Source organism: Elgaria multicarinata, chromosome 23, assembly GCF_023053635.1.
Source record: "Elgaria multicarinata webbii isolate HBS135686 ecotype San Diego chromosome 23, rElgMul1.1.pri, whole genome shotgun sequence".
Lineage (NCBI taxonomy): Eukaryota > Metazoa > Chordata > Lepidosauria > Squamata > Anguidae > Elgaria > Elgaria multicarinata.
In genome coordinates, this window is record NC_086193.1 from 7553521 (window position 1) to 7569665 (window position 16145).

General features: G+C 48.2%; 1 protein-coding gene across 1 annotated transcript in view; it reads right to left on the minus strand.

Moving 5' to 3' along the window:
* Nucleotides 1-15866, minus strand: part of RNF126 (ring finger protein 126) — a 29634-nt gene extending 13768 nt beyond the window's left edge. The window contains exons 1-3 of the mRNA XM_063147255.1: nt 15725-15866; nt 4924-4982; nt 1896-1959 (exon numbers count right to left, since the gene is read on the minus strand). Coding sequence (XP_063003325.1) covers nt 1896-1959; nt 4924-4982; nt 15725-15799 — 198 coding nt within the window. The 5' untranslated portion in view covers nt 15800-15866. The remainder of the gene's footprint in view (nt 1-1895; nt 1960-4923; nt 4983-15724) is intronic.
* Between the last annotated feature and the right edge of the window lie 279 nt (nt 15867-16145).

Consider the following 16145-nt stretch of genomic DNA (forward strand, 5'->3'; position numbering starts at 1 on the left):
GGGGCACTCGAGGTGGTCTTTTCTGAGAAGCACCTCTCCAGAAGGTCTTAAAACCCACGGACATTTTTATGGGAGAAGGCAGTTTGGTCCCAAGCCATATAGGGGAAGAATCCACACATGTATTAATACTGTTTAAGAAGAGTCCTTTTAACGGTGAATTGAAATGTTTCAAAAGCACCAAAACGCTAATGAAGAGACATACCCTGCTTGGTGTGCCCTGCCACGCCGGCTGCAAAACAGAGGTGTTCGCTCTCTTTTCCCTTGGCAAGCCTGCGGCAGGTGCGTCCCATTTAAAGGGGCCGCGCACAGGGGGCACTGGGCATGAGTTTGTGGAACCGAGGGGGCAGTTACCTGAAAAAGTTTGGGAACCACTGGTCTAGGGTAAGAACTTTTTGGCAAGACGCAGTTTGCCAACAGGACGCCTAGAAGGAAGAAAAGCTCAAGATTTTTAACATACAAGAACAGGTTGTTTTCCAGCAGTCTGTGTCTAGCGCCAGCTGCTGAGGAAGGATTTTCCAAATCTGAAACGTTGAGCCTTTCATATAAAAAAGAACCATTAAAGATTTTAACTGTTTTCAGCAGCACCAGAGCTTGACTCTCGTTCATCATGTGTCCAGTGCTGCACTTTCCCCCCCTGTAACCACAGGACCACAACTCCCATCAGCCCTCACCATTGCCTAACGCAGAGGAGAGGTGCAATATAGCATCATCTGGAAGGCCGCAAGCAGCCCACGCCGGTCCTAAGGCTCAGTCACGGGCAGAGGGAGTTTGAAACGGAAATGTGCTGATATTTTCAGCATGACCCCTTTTGCCTCTGGCCCAAAAGCTCCTCCAAAACCGAACTCAGCCTTTGGGCCAGAGGCAAAAGGGTCGTGCCAAAAACATCAGCACATTTCAGTTTAAGACTCCCTCTTCCAGTAACTGAGCCTTAGGACAGGCTTGACACTCCGGTTCTAGATGGAGATACCAGGGACTGGCCCTGGGACTTTCCACATGCAAAGCCTGGGCTCTATCCCTGACCAATAGAGAGTTCAGCTGGCCCAGGAATGGGCCTTCTGACTAGGTAGGCCTTTCCAGGGCCTCTGGCAGAGAGAAGCATTCAGTGGCATTGCTACCCAAGATCTTTTGAACAGGAAATCATAAAATTTATTTATTTATTTATTACATTTTTATACTGCCCAATAGCCGAAGCTCTCTGGGCGGTTCACAAAAATTAAAATCATAGAATAGTAGAGTTGGAAGGGGCCTGTAAGGTCATCGACTCCAACCCCCTGCTCAGTGCAGGAATCCACCTTAAGGCATCCCTGACAGGTGGCTGTCCAGCTGCCTCTTGAAGGCCTCTAGTGTGGGAGAGCCCACCACCTCCTTAGGTCATGGCTTCCATTCTCATACCACTCTAACAGTCAGGAAGTTTTTCCTGATGTCCCGCCGGAATCTGGCTTCCTGTCACTTGAGCCCATGATTCCGTGTCCTGCCCTCTGGAATGATGGAGAAAAGATCCTGGCCCTCCTCTGTGTGACTACCTTTCAAGTCCTTGAAGAGTGCTATCACGTCTCCCCTCAATCTTCTCTTCTCCAGGCTAAACATGCCTAGTAATTTCAGTCTCTCCTCACTGGGCTTTGTTTCCAGACCCCTGATCATCCTGGTTGCCCTCCTCTGAACACGCTCCAGCTTGTCTGCATCCTTCTTGAAGTGTGGTGCCCAGAACTGGACGCAATACTCAAGATGAGGCCTAACCAATGCCAAATAGAGGAGAACCAGTACCTAATGCGATTTGGAAGCTATACTTCCAAATTACGCGGGAAGTGGCCCCGACTGAACATTTCATAACATGCCTATTTATCTAAATGTGGTTCAGCGGCTGAGGGTTAAAGAGGCTTAAAAATACAGCTCACCTCGAAGGGATGTCTGCTCTGGTCGCTGGTTGACGCAGAAGAGCCAGACCCATTTTCGACATTCCTGGGAGGAAGGAAAACAAAACTGGAGTTGAGGCTAAACCACACTAGGAATGAGGATGGTCAAAAAGCCCCCAGTTGTCAAGAGCGACTGCCAGGAAGGAGAAACTTTACATAAAAGTTTAGGCTTTTTTCTCTGTGTAAAGAAACAGCCACAGATGACTAATAACTTCTGCAGAGATTACAAGGCCGTCTTTCACCAATCTGCAATAGGAAGACATGACTAGAAACTCATCTTTGCACTCCCCCAACCCACCATCCCCAAAATATACTGATTTTTTTTCTCTTTTAGTCTTTCCTACTACTAGGTCGTGGCCTCGTGTGGCGCAGAGCGGTAAAGCAGCAGTTTCTGCAGCTGAAACTCTCCCCACGGCCTGAGTTCGATCCCAGCGGAAGCTAGTTTCAGGCAGCCGGCTTGGGTCGACTCAGCCTTCCATCCTCCCGAGGTCGGTAAAATGAGTACCCAGTTAGCTGGGGGAAAGGGAATCACGGCCGGGGGAAGGCAACGGCAAACCACCCCGCTATAAGGCCTGCCAAGAAAACATCAGCGAAAGCTGGCGTCCCTCCAAGAGTCAGTAATGACTCAGTGCTTGCACGAGAGGTTCCTTTCCTTTCTTCCCTACTACTAGGTCAACCAGTGTATGCTTTAATAGTTCATCTTCCCACTTGGGAAAACTTTCCCATTTCCCTCAAACCCCCTTCTCCTTGTGTCTCATTTTTTTCGTTATTTACTTATTCATTACATTTATATACTGCCCCCGAGCCGAAGCTCTCTGGGCGGTTTACAAAAGTTAAAAACAATAAACATTAAAAACAGATATACAAAATTTTAAACCACCAAAGGTATAAAAAGCAACAATATCCATTTAAAACAACTATTCTTGGCTCAGTTAAAAACTCAACATATGCTGTTAAATGCCTGGGAGAAGAGAAAAATCTTGACCTGGCACCGAAAAGATAACGTTGGCGCCAGGTGAGCCTCGTCGGGGAGATCATTCCATAATTGGGGGGCCACCACTGAGAAGGCCCTCTCCCTTGTTGCCATCCTCTGAGCTTCCCTCGGAGTAGGCACTCGGAGGAGGACATTAGATGTTGAGCGTAGTGTACAGGTAGGTTCATGTGTTAATTAACACATAAATATCATTTTTACTTTAGAATGTGTATTATCCTTTTTCTACACCGAAACGTTGCTTATTCCTAAGTAAGTTAGCATGAGGGCACTAGAAACAAACTCCATTTTATTCCAGAAGGTGCTATGACTGGTAGGTTCATGTCGGGAGAGGCGTTCTGTCAGGTATTATGGTCCCAAACCATGGAAGGCTTTATAGGTAAAACCAGTACCTTGAATTGGGCTCGGAAACGTACAGGCAGCCAATGCAAGTAGTCCAGAATCAATCTTATAAGTTTGAACCTTCTGGTTCCGGTTATCAATCTGGTCGCTGCATTTTGCACAAGCTGCAGCTTTCGAACCGTCTTCAAAGGCTGCCCCACGTAGAGCGCGTTGCAGTAATCTAATCTGGAGGTTACCAGGGCATGGACGACTGAAGCTAGGTTATCCCTGTCCAGATAGGGGCGTAGCTGGGCCACCAACCAGAGCTGGTAGGAGGCACTCCGTGCCACCGAGGCCACCTGGGCCTCAAGTGACAGAGATGGTTCTAGGAGAACCTCCAAGCTACAAACCTACTCCTTCAGAGGAAGTGCACAGAGGGAGTTAGTAAGTTAGCAAGGGATGTGCACTGCCTGTTTCGGAACACATATTATGTGTGTTTATAAATAATGATGAATGCTTGCATTCATCTTAAGGCCCCATACAAACCTGGCGAAATACCACTGTGGAACCAGAAACAGCACTGGTGGTTCATCATAGAATCACAGAATAGTAGAGTTGGGAGGGGCCTACAAGGCCATCGAGTCCAACCCCCTGCTCAATGCAGGAATCCACCTTAAAGCATCCCTGACAGATGGTTGTCCAGATCTTTACTTCTCTGCTGGATGTATACTGTTTTATTGTGCAACCTACTCTGAGGTAAATCCTGCTGAGTTCAATGAGGAACTCCATCTGACAGGATTTGGTCTTGACAAATCCATGCTGGTTGCTAGTAATCACTACATAGTTTTTCAAGGTGCTTACAGATTGACGCAGCTGCCTCTTGAAGGCCTCTAGTGTGGGAGAGCCCACAACCTCTCTAGGTAACTGATTCCATTGTCGTACTGCTCTAACAGTCAGGAAGTTAGAGCAGTATGACAATGGAATCAGTTACCTAGGGAGGTTATGGGCTCTCCCACACTAGAGGCCTTCAAGAGGCAGCTGGACAACCATCTGTCAGGGATGCTTTAGGGTGGATTCCTGCATTGAGCAGGGGGTTGGACTCGATGGCCTTGTAGGCCCCTTCCAACTCTGCTATTCTGTGATTCTATGACTTCTTTATAATCTGCTCCAAAAATTTTCCCTGGGATGGATGTCAGACTGACTGGTCTGTAGTTCCTCTTTTTTGAAGACAGGGATGATGTTAGCCCTCCTCCAGTCGTCCGGCACATCACCCATCTTCCATGATTTCACAAAGATAATGGACAGCGTCTCTGAGAACTCTTTTGCCAGTTCCTTTATTACTCTAGGATGCAGTTCATCAGGGTTTGTAGATTTGAACTGGCCCAAAGAAAGCATGTGTTCCCTGACCATTTGTTTATCAATGTCAAGCTGCAATCCTGCACCTTCAGCTTGTACTTCACATTTGCCAGGGGATCATAGGCACACTTTTGGAAGAACACTGAGCTTAAGTAGGAATTGAGCACTTCTGCCTTTTCTTAGTCACCTATTATCATATTGATCATCTATTATCATATCACCTCAGAAATGAAGCACATCGAAAAACTCTGAACATCGTGGAGGAAGGGTGGGAGAAGGCTAACTGTAGGCCAAACACACAAATATTTGTTATTATCAAAATGAGAGAGAGAGGAATATTACCTAGGTTCTTCAGGCAGCTCTTCGATAAAACCAGATTCGCACCTTGGACAAATGTAATCCTGCAGGAGAGGAAAGGAGAAGGCTTAAAATATACCCACAAGTACACCACCACCAATGGAAAAGAACACCTGCAGCGTGTTATCTGGTAAGCCTATCCTTCTGCTGTGGGCAAGGCACAGGGCACCATCCCTCAACAGGCTTAGGTCCCCCCTCCACATACACACCACCTAGCATCCGACTGTCATTTCTGGCTCTTCCAATTTATCCATACAGGTTTTGTTTTTGGTGAACACGAGACTAAGAGGGACAAAACCCCGGTAGCCTGAATCCTCCAAACAAGACGTGGCTGCATTTCGTAAGTGAAGCAATCATATAAACTGAGATTTACACAACAGATTAATGTGTAATACGCAACACTACTATTATATTTCACCTGAAGGAAACCATTTGCCAACTCACAATTCATAGAATTATAGAATAGTAGAGTTGGAAGGGGCCTCGAAGGCCATCGAGTCCGGCCCCCTGCTCAATGCAGGAATCCACCTTAAAGCATTCCTGACAGGTGGCGGTCTAGCTGCCTCTTGAAGTCCTCTAGTGTGGGAGAGCCCACAACCCCCCTAGGCAATTGGTTCCATTGTCATACTGCTCTAACAGTCAGGAAGTTTTTCCTGATGTCCAGCTGGAATCTGGATTCTTGTAACTTGAGCCCATTATTCTGTGCCGTGCACTCTGGGAAGTTCGAGAAGAGATCCTGGCCCTCCTCTGTGTGACAACTTTTTAAGTATTTGAAAAGTGCTATCATGTCTCCTTCAATCTTCTCGTCTCCAGGCTAAACATGCCCAGTTCTTTCAGTTTCTCCTCACAGGACTTTGTTTCCAGGAATTCAGTGGTTCCTGGCCTCTTGTTTTCTTGAATTTCAAGAGGCAGCTGGACAACCATCTCTCAGGTATGCTTTAGGGTGGATTCCTGCATTGAGCAGAGGGTTGGACTCAATGGCCTTGTAGGCCCCTTCCAACTCTACTATTCTATGATTCTATGAATTTAGAGCAGGCATATTGTTGGGTTGCACGACTTAAGGAACTCCCCATGCTAAAACCAGAAGATGACTATTTTCCAGAACCGAAGTTGGACCCTTGCTTTGCTCTGATCCCAAAACCAGGTTGAAAATCATTGGCCGCAACTGCAAACAACAGTAAGCCAGAATTTTAGAGGATCCTGTCTTACCATGAAGGAGCTGTGCACTAGGCACACGACCTGCTCCTTCTCGCTTGGCTTCTCCCACCAGCTAAAGTAACCAGCAATGTTACTCAAAGCACTGTCCAAACAAGGTCCTGGGTTGTTGCTCCAAAGTGGGCCAGGATTCGATGGGAGGAGCCAAGCGGGAGTGGATGGGCTGCACGCACCCACACGTCACTCGGTCACAGTAAGCCAGGATTCTCTTGCCAGTGTGTCCAAACACAGCGAGTTCCCAAACACTCAGCTCGTAATACGAAGGTTCCCAATTTCGTAAGCCCTGCTGAACACGGGGAGGGGGGCTTATTTTGGAATAAACATGCGATTGCACTGTAGGATTTTATTCACAGGGAGACAGACCTCCTCAGTTTGCAAAGCTGGCCACCTGGATGCAGGTGTGACTGCAGTCAGTGAGCAGCTATTTACGTCCAGTCACACCCCAGCCTTGCAGAGGGACCTCCCAACAGGCCAGCCTGAGTTACAGATGGCCCTCCTCCCTGTCTAGGCAAGACTCGAGCCAGAACTGGTATTTTGAGTGCGGCTAAATAGCAGTAATGCAAAAAGTACCAGTAAGACTATAATTTCGAAGATGTACTTTAGTAGTGATGGGAGGGGTTCAACTGGGGTGTGGCAACAGACAGATTAACAAGTTTCTAGAAATCGCAGATCTTTGAGCATACGAGAGCACAGCAAAGCCGACTCTGGGCTCACAGTCACCTCCGGGACACAAGGCACTGACTCTTAGCTGATAAGGGGGCAGGGTGTGAAAAGAAGTGGCCTGCTCAAGGAGGGTCCACCGCCCATATCTGAGCGGACTGTGAGAGCAGTGCAGGGCATGAGAGTGGAAGAGCTGTGCTGGATTAGCCTAAAGGCCTCTCCAGTCCAGCATTCTGTTCCCGGAGTGGCCCCATCGGGACACACACACCCCGGCAGCAGGACAGGAGTGCCCCTTCCCACTCGTGTTCCCCAGAAACTGGTCTTGAGAGACATAGACCCAGTTCAGAAGACACCTTAAACCATGGCTTGAACCACAGTGGTTAAGCCAGAAAGCCAGGCTGTGTTCAGAAGACACCTTAAACCACGGCTTTAACCAAGCCATGGTTTAAGGTGTCTTCTGAACACGGCCTGGCTTTCTGGCTTAACCACCGTGGTTCAAGCCATGGTTTAAGGTGTCTCCTGAACAGGCCCATATTGGAGTTAGCCATCCTGACCAGCAGCCACAGAGAGCCTAGCAGCTTCAGAAGAAAGCAAGCTCCTACCAGAGCAAACGTTTGAACCTACCCTGCCCAGGCCACGTACAAGCCTTTCTTGCTAAATAGGCTGATAGGGTAGTGCGCTGGGCATAAAGAACCATTCAATCCAAAAAGGAGAAACTCTTTGACTGGCACTCTCTCCCCGCGCCCAGCGTGCCCCTCCCTAGGGTGGATTCCCTTTGCAACGAAGTTGACTAAACCAGCATGTACAGTAAAACCTTTCAATGAAGAAGCCAGGGAAAACTAAGGGTTCTTTAAAAGCCTGGTTAAAAACAGGAACAAATGGACTCTCAGGAGGGAATTCCATAGCATGGGGCCACTACAGAGAAAACTCCAGTGCTTTTCTCTCATTGAGACCCATCCATGCTCAAGGGAACACAGATAAACTTGGATCTGTTTCCGTACAGGCTGTGCTACTGTGAATACCATCCCTAAATGCGAGGGACAAGGACCCTGGGCTGGCTGCCACCTTTGTGCCCTGTTTGTGGTCTTTTCAGGGACATCCGGCTGTTGCTAGACTGGGGACGATGACGACGACACTGCCTTAGGCCTTAGCTGTAACCACCAAATAGAACCTCCACATTCAGAGGCAGCTTATCTCAAGAGTTCAGCCACAGAATCTGGTGCAACTTAACATCTCCATAGCATGCTCCAACGTCCAAAGCGCATTGTGTGCACTGCCTAGTCGTAACCTTTACAAACAACCCTGTAGGTCCAATCAATATGATCATTATCCCACATATTCTTTTGATTGATAAACTGTTTTTATTTATTTTTATGGGTCGTCTCAATTTTTATGGAATTTTACTGAATGCGTACTTATCGTATGAACTTTGTATGTTTATCTTATATGCTGCTTTGAGAAGGTTCCGCCCCTAAAAATGGCCTAAAAGTAATTTCAATTAAACAAATAAACATCTCTTAGCTGCTATGCTACACCACTTCATGAGCTGCAGCATCTGGATGGCTACAAAAACCTGGGCAAGGTGGGCTGCTCTAGCCAAACTCTTTGTATATGCTTAGAAAGAAGCAGATTGGTATGGACGGCCATTAAGCAGGATAGGTGACATGGAACCTCCATGCTCAGGGGAAGTATACCACTGGTTATAACCTATAAAGTATACCAAGGTGCTGGTTATAACCTATAAAGCCCTACACGGCTTGGGACCGCAATACCTGATGGAACGCCTCTCCCGACATGAACCTACCCGTACACTGCGCTCAACATCTAAGGTTCTCCTCCGAGTGCCTACTCCGAAGGAAGCCTGGAGGATGGCAACAAGGGAGAGGGCCTTTTCGGTGGTGGCCCCCCGGCTGTGGAATAATCTCCCCGACGAGGCTCACCTGGTGCCAACATTGTTATCTTTTCAGTGCCAGGTCAAGATTTTTCTCTTCTGGCAGGCAGTCAATGCATTTAACAACGCTAAGTTTGTTGGTTTTTTTAAAAAAATGTACCCCAGAACTGTTGTTTTTAAATGGATACCATTGTTTTTATACTGTTTATGTTTTTGATGGTTTTAAATTTTGTATACTTTTTAATGTTCACTGTTTTTAACTTTTGTAAACCGACCAGAGAGCTTCGGCTATGGGGCGGTATATAAATTAATTAAATAAATAAATAAAAGCAGAGGCTGAGGAGATAAAAATGTGGGGTGGGCACCTGGACGGCTCTGTTATGAGGTTTCCATTGGGGCTTCTGGCTAGCCACTGTCCAAAACAGAACGATGGGCTAGACTGCCCCTTGGTCAGAGATGTAAAATTTCCAGAAATTTTGAAGCCATGGGAAAGAACCGGGGGTTTTCTGGAAAAAAACCAGAAATTTTTGGCAAAATTGAAATAATGCAATATTAGCACTTTTTAGAGATTGAAAGTCACTTTGTTACTTTAGAAACATAAAATGTAATTATGTCCAAGTTGGTTTGGCATAAAATTATTACGTTTGGTATATTAAAAGTACAATGTATTCAAACTATTACAAATTGAATTATCCCCCCCCCCATTTTTCCCAATTTTTTTGTGTAACCAATGGAGCTACAAGTTCCTGAACTGTTAGGAACACTTGAACTGTAAGGAACCTCTTTGGTTTTGCCAATTTATGAGGAGCAGGCAAAAAAAAAAAAAAACCAATTAAAAAAAACAGCAACAGAGGAAATCATCAACATTAGTAACAAAGAAAATTATTTATGTTTCCGCTAGTCCTCCACAGTGTCACACAGGCATAAAGCCCCCATTCCCATAAAAAACAAATGAGAAAAAGGCAGGGCCCAAGATTCAACGAATATGCATGACATTTAATCAGACTCATTTTCAGAGCTACAGCCATCACTATCAGTTTCAGTCTCTGCTTCAATGGCAGTGCTGCCCCCTAGAGGCAGAAAGGCATCTTGCTCTTGCAGTTGAGAGTTGTAGTCTCATTTTGCAACCTAGGACTTCCTTGCCCTTGGTGCACAGAAACTGTAATACCGTATTTCTTCGATTCTAAGATGCACTCCCCCCCACATAAACATCTCTAAAAACGGGGTGCGTCTTAGAATCGCGGGTGCGTTTATAATTTCTTAGAATCAAAGCTTTTTTTTCTGTTGGTGGTACTGAAATTAGTGTGTGTCTTACAATTGATGGCGTCTTAGAATCGAAGAAATACAGTAATCTGATACTGTACAGTTTTTAGAAATAATTTGGAGAAGAAAATATCTGAACACCTTGTCTTAAACATTTTATTCATCATGCTAAAATAAAACATCCCAAAATCCATTTTTTTATTTTTTCCCCAATTTTTCAGAAAAAAACCAAAAAAGACTTTGGGAGAAAAAAATGTTTCCCCCCCCAAAAGAATCCCCCCCCCCCCGGTTTTCCCCCCCAGGCTTTCACATCTCTACTCTTGGTCTGACCCAGCATGGGCTCTTGCTGTTCTCACATGGCCATATAGAGGGTGAGTCTATTGATAGCCATTAAGCACAGCAATTAAATTCATAGCCCATCAGGAGCTACCGCCAGTGTTAGCTGACAACACACCCCTCCCGCTACTCAGAAAACACCTGCCCGTTGTTGGAGGAAGGAAGGGCGCTGCACCAGATGCATCTCTGCCTTAACATAGCAAGGATCTTCGACATTAGCCAGCGAAGTGGAACTTCCAGCTCTAAAGGCAGTTTACCTCTAACTACTAGATGCTGGGGGACAAACGGGGAGGGAGCAGTGTTACCTTTACGCCCCGCATGCAGGCTTCCTGTTGGGGGACACCTGTGGGAAACAGAATGCTGGACTAGATGGACTTGGCGTGGTTGAACCTAGCAGGGCTCTTATGTTTTTACTGAAAAGAGAGGAGACAGACTGGTGGAGAAGAAGAGGTCTATTTAGCCAAGATTGCGAACTGCAACCTCCATGTTCAGTGGCCATGTATTGGATGCTGAGCAGGAAAAAACAGGGTCAGGTCGGGGTGGGTGGGTACTGCCTTAATGCCCTGTTTGTAAGCGTCACATGGGCATCTGGTCTCTACCGGCAGCAGGGAGGGCCCATTGCCAAGAGCCCTGGGGACCTGCGTCTATACTTCACCTTTGCAGCCTGCTTGTCACTCTAGTGGTAAGAAGCAGGAAGAGGAGGTGCCAGCCATGGTCTACTTGCTCCCTGGTTCTCTGCTTGTCAAGTAAGCACGTGGGAGCCATGATGAGAAAGAGGAGGAGGAGGAGCAACAGTGCCTGCTGTCAATGGCAGTGAGAAGGGGCACTCACTGAGCGAGTGGGCCTACTGAGGGCGTCTTGCCCAAAACCCTGGAGCCAGCGCCGGAAGCAGGACCCCGGGCTAGGCTGAACTGACTGACTGATTCAGAAAGCCTTCTGCTGGCTGGGGGATTACGGGCGTTTTAGTGCAATGCATCTGGAGGGTGCCAAGTTTTGGAAGGCTGGTCTAGGTTCGGAAGCAGCTCTGATACCAGTCAGACAGAGAAGGGAGAGACAAACAATGCGGGGGGAATTGTTACCTTGAAGCCTTGCTCACGAGATTCCCAATGGGGCATTTGGCAGGCGAGCTTCAGTTGGAAGCAGGCTGCTGGCCCGTCTCTTTTTTTCTGGCCTTAAAGGGAGACTTTTTAAAAGGATTTTAAATAAAGGATGGCTGTGTTGCAATGGAAGCTAAAAACGGGCCGGGGGTGGGTGGGTTTGAGCAGAGGCAATCCCAAGAGGCCAGCAAGGGAGGGCAGCTGCCTTCCGATATAATGGGGACAGACAGCAGGAGAAAGGCATAGACTCGTAAAGTCGGAAGGGGCCTAGGAAGCCATCTAGTCCAGCCCTCTGCTCAGCGCAGGAGTCTTGCAAAAGCAGCATCCCTGAGAGATGCCTGTGTAGCCTCTGCTTAAATATCTCCAGCAAAGGAGAGCTCACCACTTCCCAAGGTAGCCTGTCCCACTGTCAAGCACACGGCTGTCCTCATGTTTAGCTGAAATCTGTTTCCCTGCTATTCCCACCCATCAGTTCTAGTCCTGCCCTCTGAAGCAACAGAAAACGAGGCTCCTCCATCTTCTACATGACAGGAGGTCGACTTAATCTTTCACTTTCCAGGCTAGCTCTTTCAACCTTTCCTCATAGGACTTGGTTTCCAAAACAATCACCATCCTAGTCACTCTCCTCTGGACACACTCTGGTCTGTCAATGTCCTTCTTAAAATAGGGTGCCCAGAGGTGGACTCAGCACCCCAGTTATGGCCTGAGCAATGCACGACAGTACAGAATGATTACTTCCCTTCCAGACACTATGCTTGAAACTGGAATGAACAAATATTCTTTCACTGCTTACTTATATTTTTATTCTCTCCCATCACCTCATTGTTTCCGTGTTCATTTTAGATCGTATATCCCTTGGCATATGGACCTGTCATACCTGTTCTTTGTAAAGCACTATGTACATAAAGAATACTAGAAAACAACAAGTTTCTGTTATTAACAATACGTTTCCTTTAAAGCTGCCTGAGATTGTATTAGGGTTTTTTTGCAGCTGCATCACAGTGCGGGCTCATCTTCAGCTGGTGAACCACTAAGGCCGTAGCTAGACCTAAGGTTTATCCCAGGATTGTCCTGGGGTCAAACCTGTTCATCTAAGTGCCACACAGGGCATCCAGCGCTCAGGCAGGGGCGAACCCCGGATGATCCTGGGATAACTTTTTCCAACTCCAAGCAGTCTTGGATGATACAGATTTTCTAGACCCATTTCAAACTGGCTTTAGGGCAGGATATGGAGTTGAGACAGCTATGGCCGCCTTAGTGGACGATCTCCGCATGAGTATTGACAGGGGGAGTGTGTCCCTGCTGGTACTTTTGGACCTTTCAGCGGCTTTCGATACCATCGACCATGGTATCCTTCTGGAACGCCTGAGGGGTTTGGGAATCGGGGGCACTGTGCTCCAGTGGTTCCGGTCCTACCTCTCAGGTAGACTCCAGATGGTGATGCTTGGGGATAGTTGCTCCTCAAAAAAGGAGCTGTTGTATGGCGTACCACAAGGTGCCAACCTATCCCCAATGCTGTTTAACATCTACATGAAACCGCTGGGAGAGATCATCCGGAGGCACGGGGTGGGGTGCTATCAGTATGCTGATGACACCCAAATATATTTCTCTATGCCTTCAATAACAGTGTCAGCTAAGGACAGTGTGTCTCCTCTGAATGAATGCTTGAGGCGGTAATGGGCTGGATGAGGAAAAACAAACTGAAGCTGAATCCAGACAAAACAGAGGTGCTTGCTGTCAAGGGCTCTGACCTAGGTTTGGAGGTGTGTCAACCGGTTCTGGATGGGGCTACACTCCCCCTGAAAGACTGTGTTCACAGTTTGGGGGATGCTCCTGGATCCGTCGCTCCAAATGACAGCCCAGATAGACGCGACGGCCAGAAGTGCCTACTAACAGCTTCGGCTGATACGCCAGCTGCGCCCCTTCTTAGAGTCAGAAGACCTAAAGACAGTAGTGCACACGCTGGTAACCTCAAGGCTTGACTTCTGCAATGCGCTCTACATGGGGCTACCATTGTACCTAGTTCGGAAACTTCAACTAGTTCAAAATAGGGCAGCCAGGTTGGTCACCGGTACACCTAGGGGTGACCACATTACACCAACATTAAAATCACTCCACTGGCTGCCAGCTAGTTTCCGGGCAAAGTACAAAGTGTTGTTCATTACCTTTAAAGCCCTAAATGGTTTGGGTCCAGGTTACCTGCGGGATCACCTTCTCCCAAATAGTCTGCCCCGCACACTCAGGTCCTCTGGGGTGAACTTACTTCAGTCACCTAAAACTAGGCTGACATCAGTTTCCCAGAGGACCTTTTCTTCTGTCGCCCATGTGGAACGGCCTGCCGGAGGAGATTCGTAAAATTAACTCTCTGTGTGATTTTAAGGCAGCTTTAAAGACTAGCCTTTTCCGGCAGGCCTATCCAGATCAATGTAAAATCATGAATTTTTAAGATGTATTGATTCCTGTTCTAATGTTGTTCCCCGCCTCGATCCAAAGGGAGAGGCGGGTAAAAAATATTTTTTTAAAATTATTATTATTATTATAAACCTTCGGCCTAGCTACGGCCTAAGACAGACAGAGAGACATCCTTTTTACATGGGCTGCTACCAAACCATAGATGTGAAAAGGTTCTAGGTATAGCTTAGCTATCCATCCTCTGGATATCATAGAATCATAGAATCATAGAATAGCAGAGTTGGAAGGGGCCTACAAGGCCATCGAGTCCAACCCCCTGCTCAATGCAGGAATCCACCCTAAAGCATCCCTGACAGATGGTTGTCCAGCTGCCTCTTGAATGCCTCTAGTGTGGGAGAGCCCACAACCTCCCTAGGTAGCTGATGCCCCAGTTTGTCCTTGCTTGTGGGCTTCTTGGCAGGAAGCAGGAAGCTGGATGAGGAGAGTCGACTTTGGAAGGCACTCTTGGAACAATGTTCTTATTATGAGAGAGGTGGGCACCTATTGGGGGGGGGGGGGTGAGGGAAGGATCTTGGCTCGTCCAGATGTTGACAGACTCCAGATCCTATCAGAATCATCCAGCATGGCCAAAAGTCAGAGATGCCAGGAGGAGCAGCCCAAAAACATAGAATCATAGAATAGCAGAGTCGGAAGGGGCCTACAAGGCCATCGAGTCCAACCCCCTGCTCAATGCAGGAATCCACCCTAAAGCATCCCCGACAGATGCTTGTCCAGCTGCCTCTTGAAGGCCTCTAGTGTGGGAGAGCCCATAACCTCCCTAGGTAACTGATACCATTGTCGTACTGCTCTAACAGTCAGGAAGTTTTTCCTGATGTCCAGCTGGAGTCTTGTGCTATCCGCTATACCAGGGTTAGGTATACATATTGTGCTATCCGCTATACCAGGATTAGGTATACATATTGTGCTATCCGCTATACCAGGGTTAGGTATACATATTGTGCTATCCGCTATACCAGGGTTAGGTATACATATTGTGCTATCCGCTATACCAGGGTTAGGTATACATATTGTGCTATCCGCTATACCAGGGTTAGGTATACATATTGTGCTATCCGCTATACCAGGGTTAGGCAACCTGGTGCCCTCCAAAGGTTTTGGACTATAACTCCCATAATCCTTAACATCAGCCATTCTGGCTGGGACTGATGGGAGTTGTAATCCAAAACATCTGGAAGGGACCAAGTTGCCTACCTTTACACTATATACCAAATACTTGGGACACGCCCGCATTTTATCATCGTACATCAGGGGGGAAAAGGGACCCATAGGGCAGAGGTGGCATTTTGAGTTTCAGGCCTCTCAAAGCCGAAAGCCCACCTCTGCACCTACTGCACCACACCATGCCCTGAAGCAGGGGTGCAGGATCATACCTGAGGGGCGAATTCCCTTTGGGGGTGGGGGCATCCCAGTGGTGGGCGTGGCCAAAGGAAAAAGGGGGCGGGACCCTCCCCCCCACCAAAAAAAACCCACCAGCCCATTTTAGCTTGCTGCACTTAGTGCAGGTAGCTCAGCCTCAGGGGAAGCTTTTCACGACTGAGAATGGGGGGAAGCTGCACAAAAGCAGGGGGAGCACCAGAGGGGGGTGGGCTGAGGGGAGGGGGCGGCTGGGAACCCCGAGGGGGCGGATTGCAGCCCCCAACTCCCATCAGCCCCGGCCAGCCAGCATGGCCCTCGGCCAGGGATGATGGGAGTTGAGCCTCCAGCAACACACAGCTGGGAAGGGGGGCCTCCAGCTGCCCCTGCCCTGAGTGGAGCCTCCTTGGACATGGACAGTCTACCTCTGACTGCCAACGGCGGGGCGGGGCCTCGAAGAACCCGGCCCTGCTCCTTCTGCCTCGCCTTCCTGACTCACCGGCAAGCGCGGCGCGATCTCGGCCGAGCAGCAGTGGCAGAAATACCGTCCCGGCTGTGGGGAAGCCTCCGCCATCTTGGTTCCTCTTCCTCCTCCTCCTCCTCCTCTTCCCTTCTTCCCCCCCCCATACGGGGAGTGAGGTCTCCGCACGCTGCGTCACGGCGACGTCAAGACGCTTAGCAACGCAGGCGCGCTACGGCGGCCGCGTGGGGTCCAAAAGCAGCAGCAGCAGCCAGGCAGGAAGTCGGAGGCGTGGCTAAAGTGTTAAGCTTGATCCAGAGGCATGTAAAGTCGCGTCCTAGAGCGGCACTTCCTCTCCGATGCCTTGTGGGGCAGAAGTGAGGGCTGCCCCTACCGGATAATGGGTTAAACGGGATTTTAGGGGAAGGAGCTCCTCCCTATGCAAAGAAAAGAGGGGGGG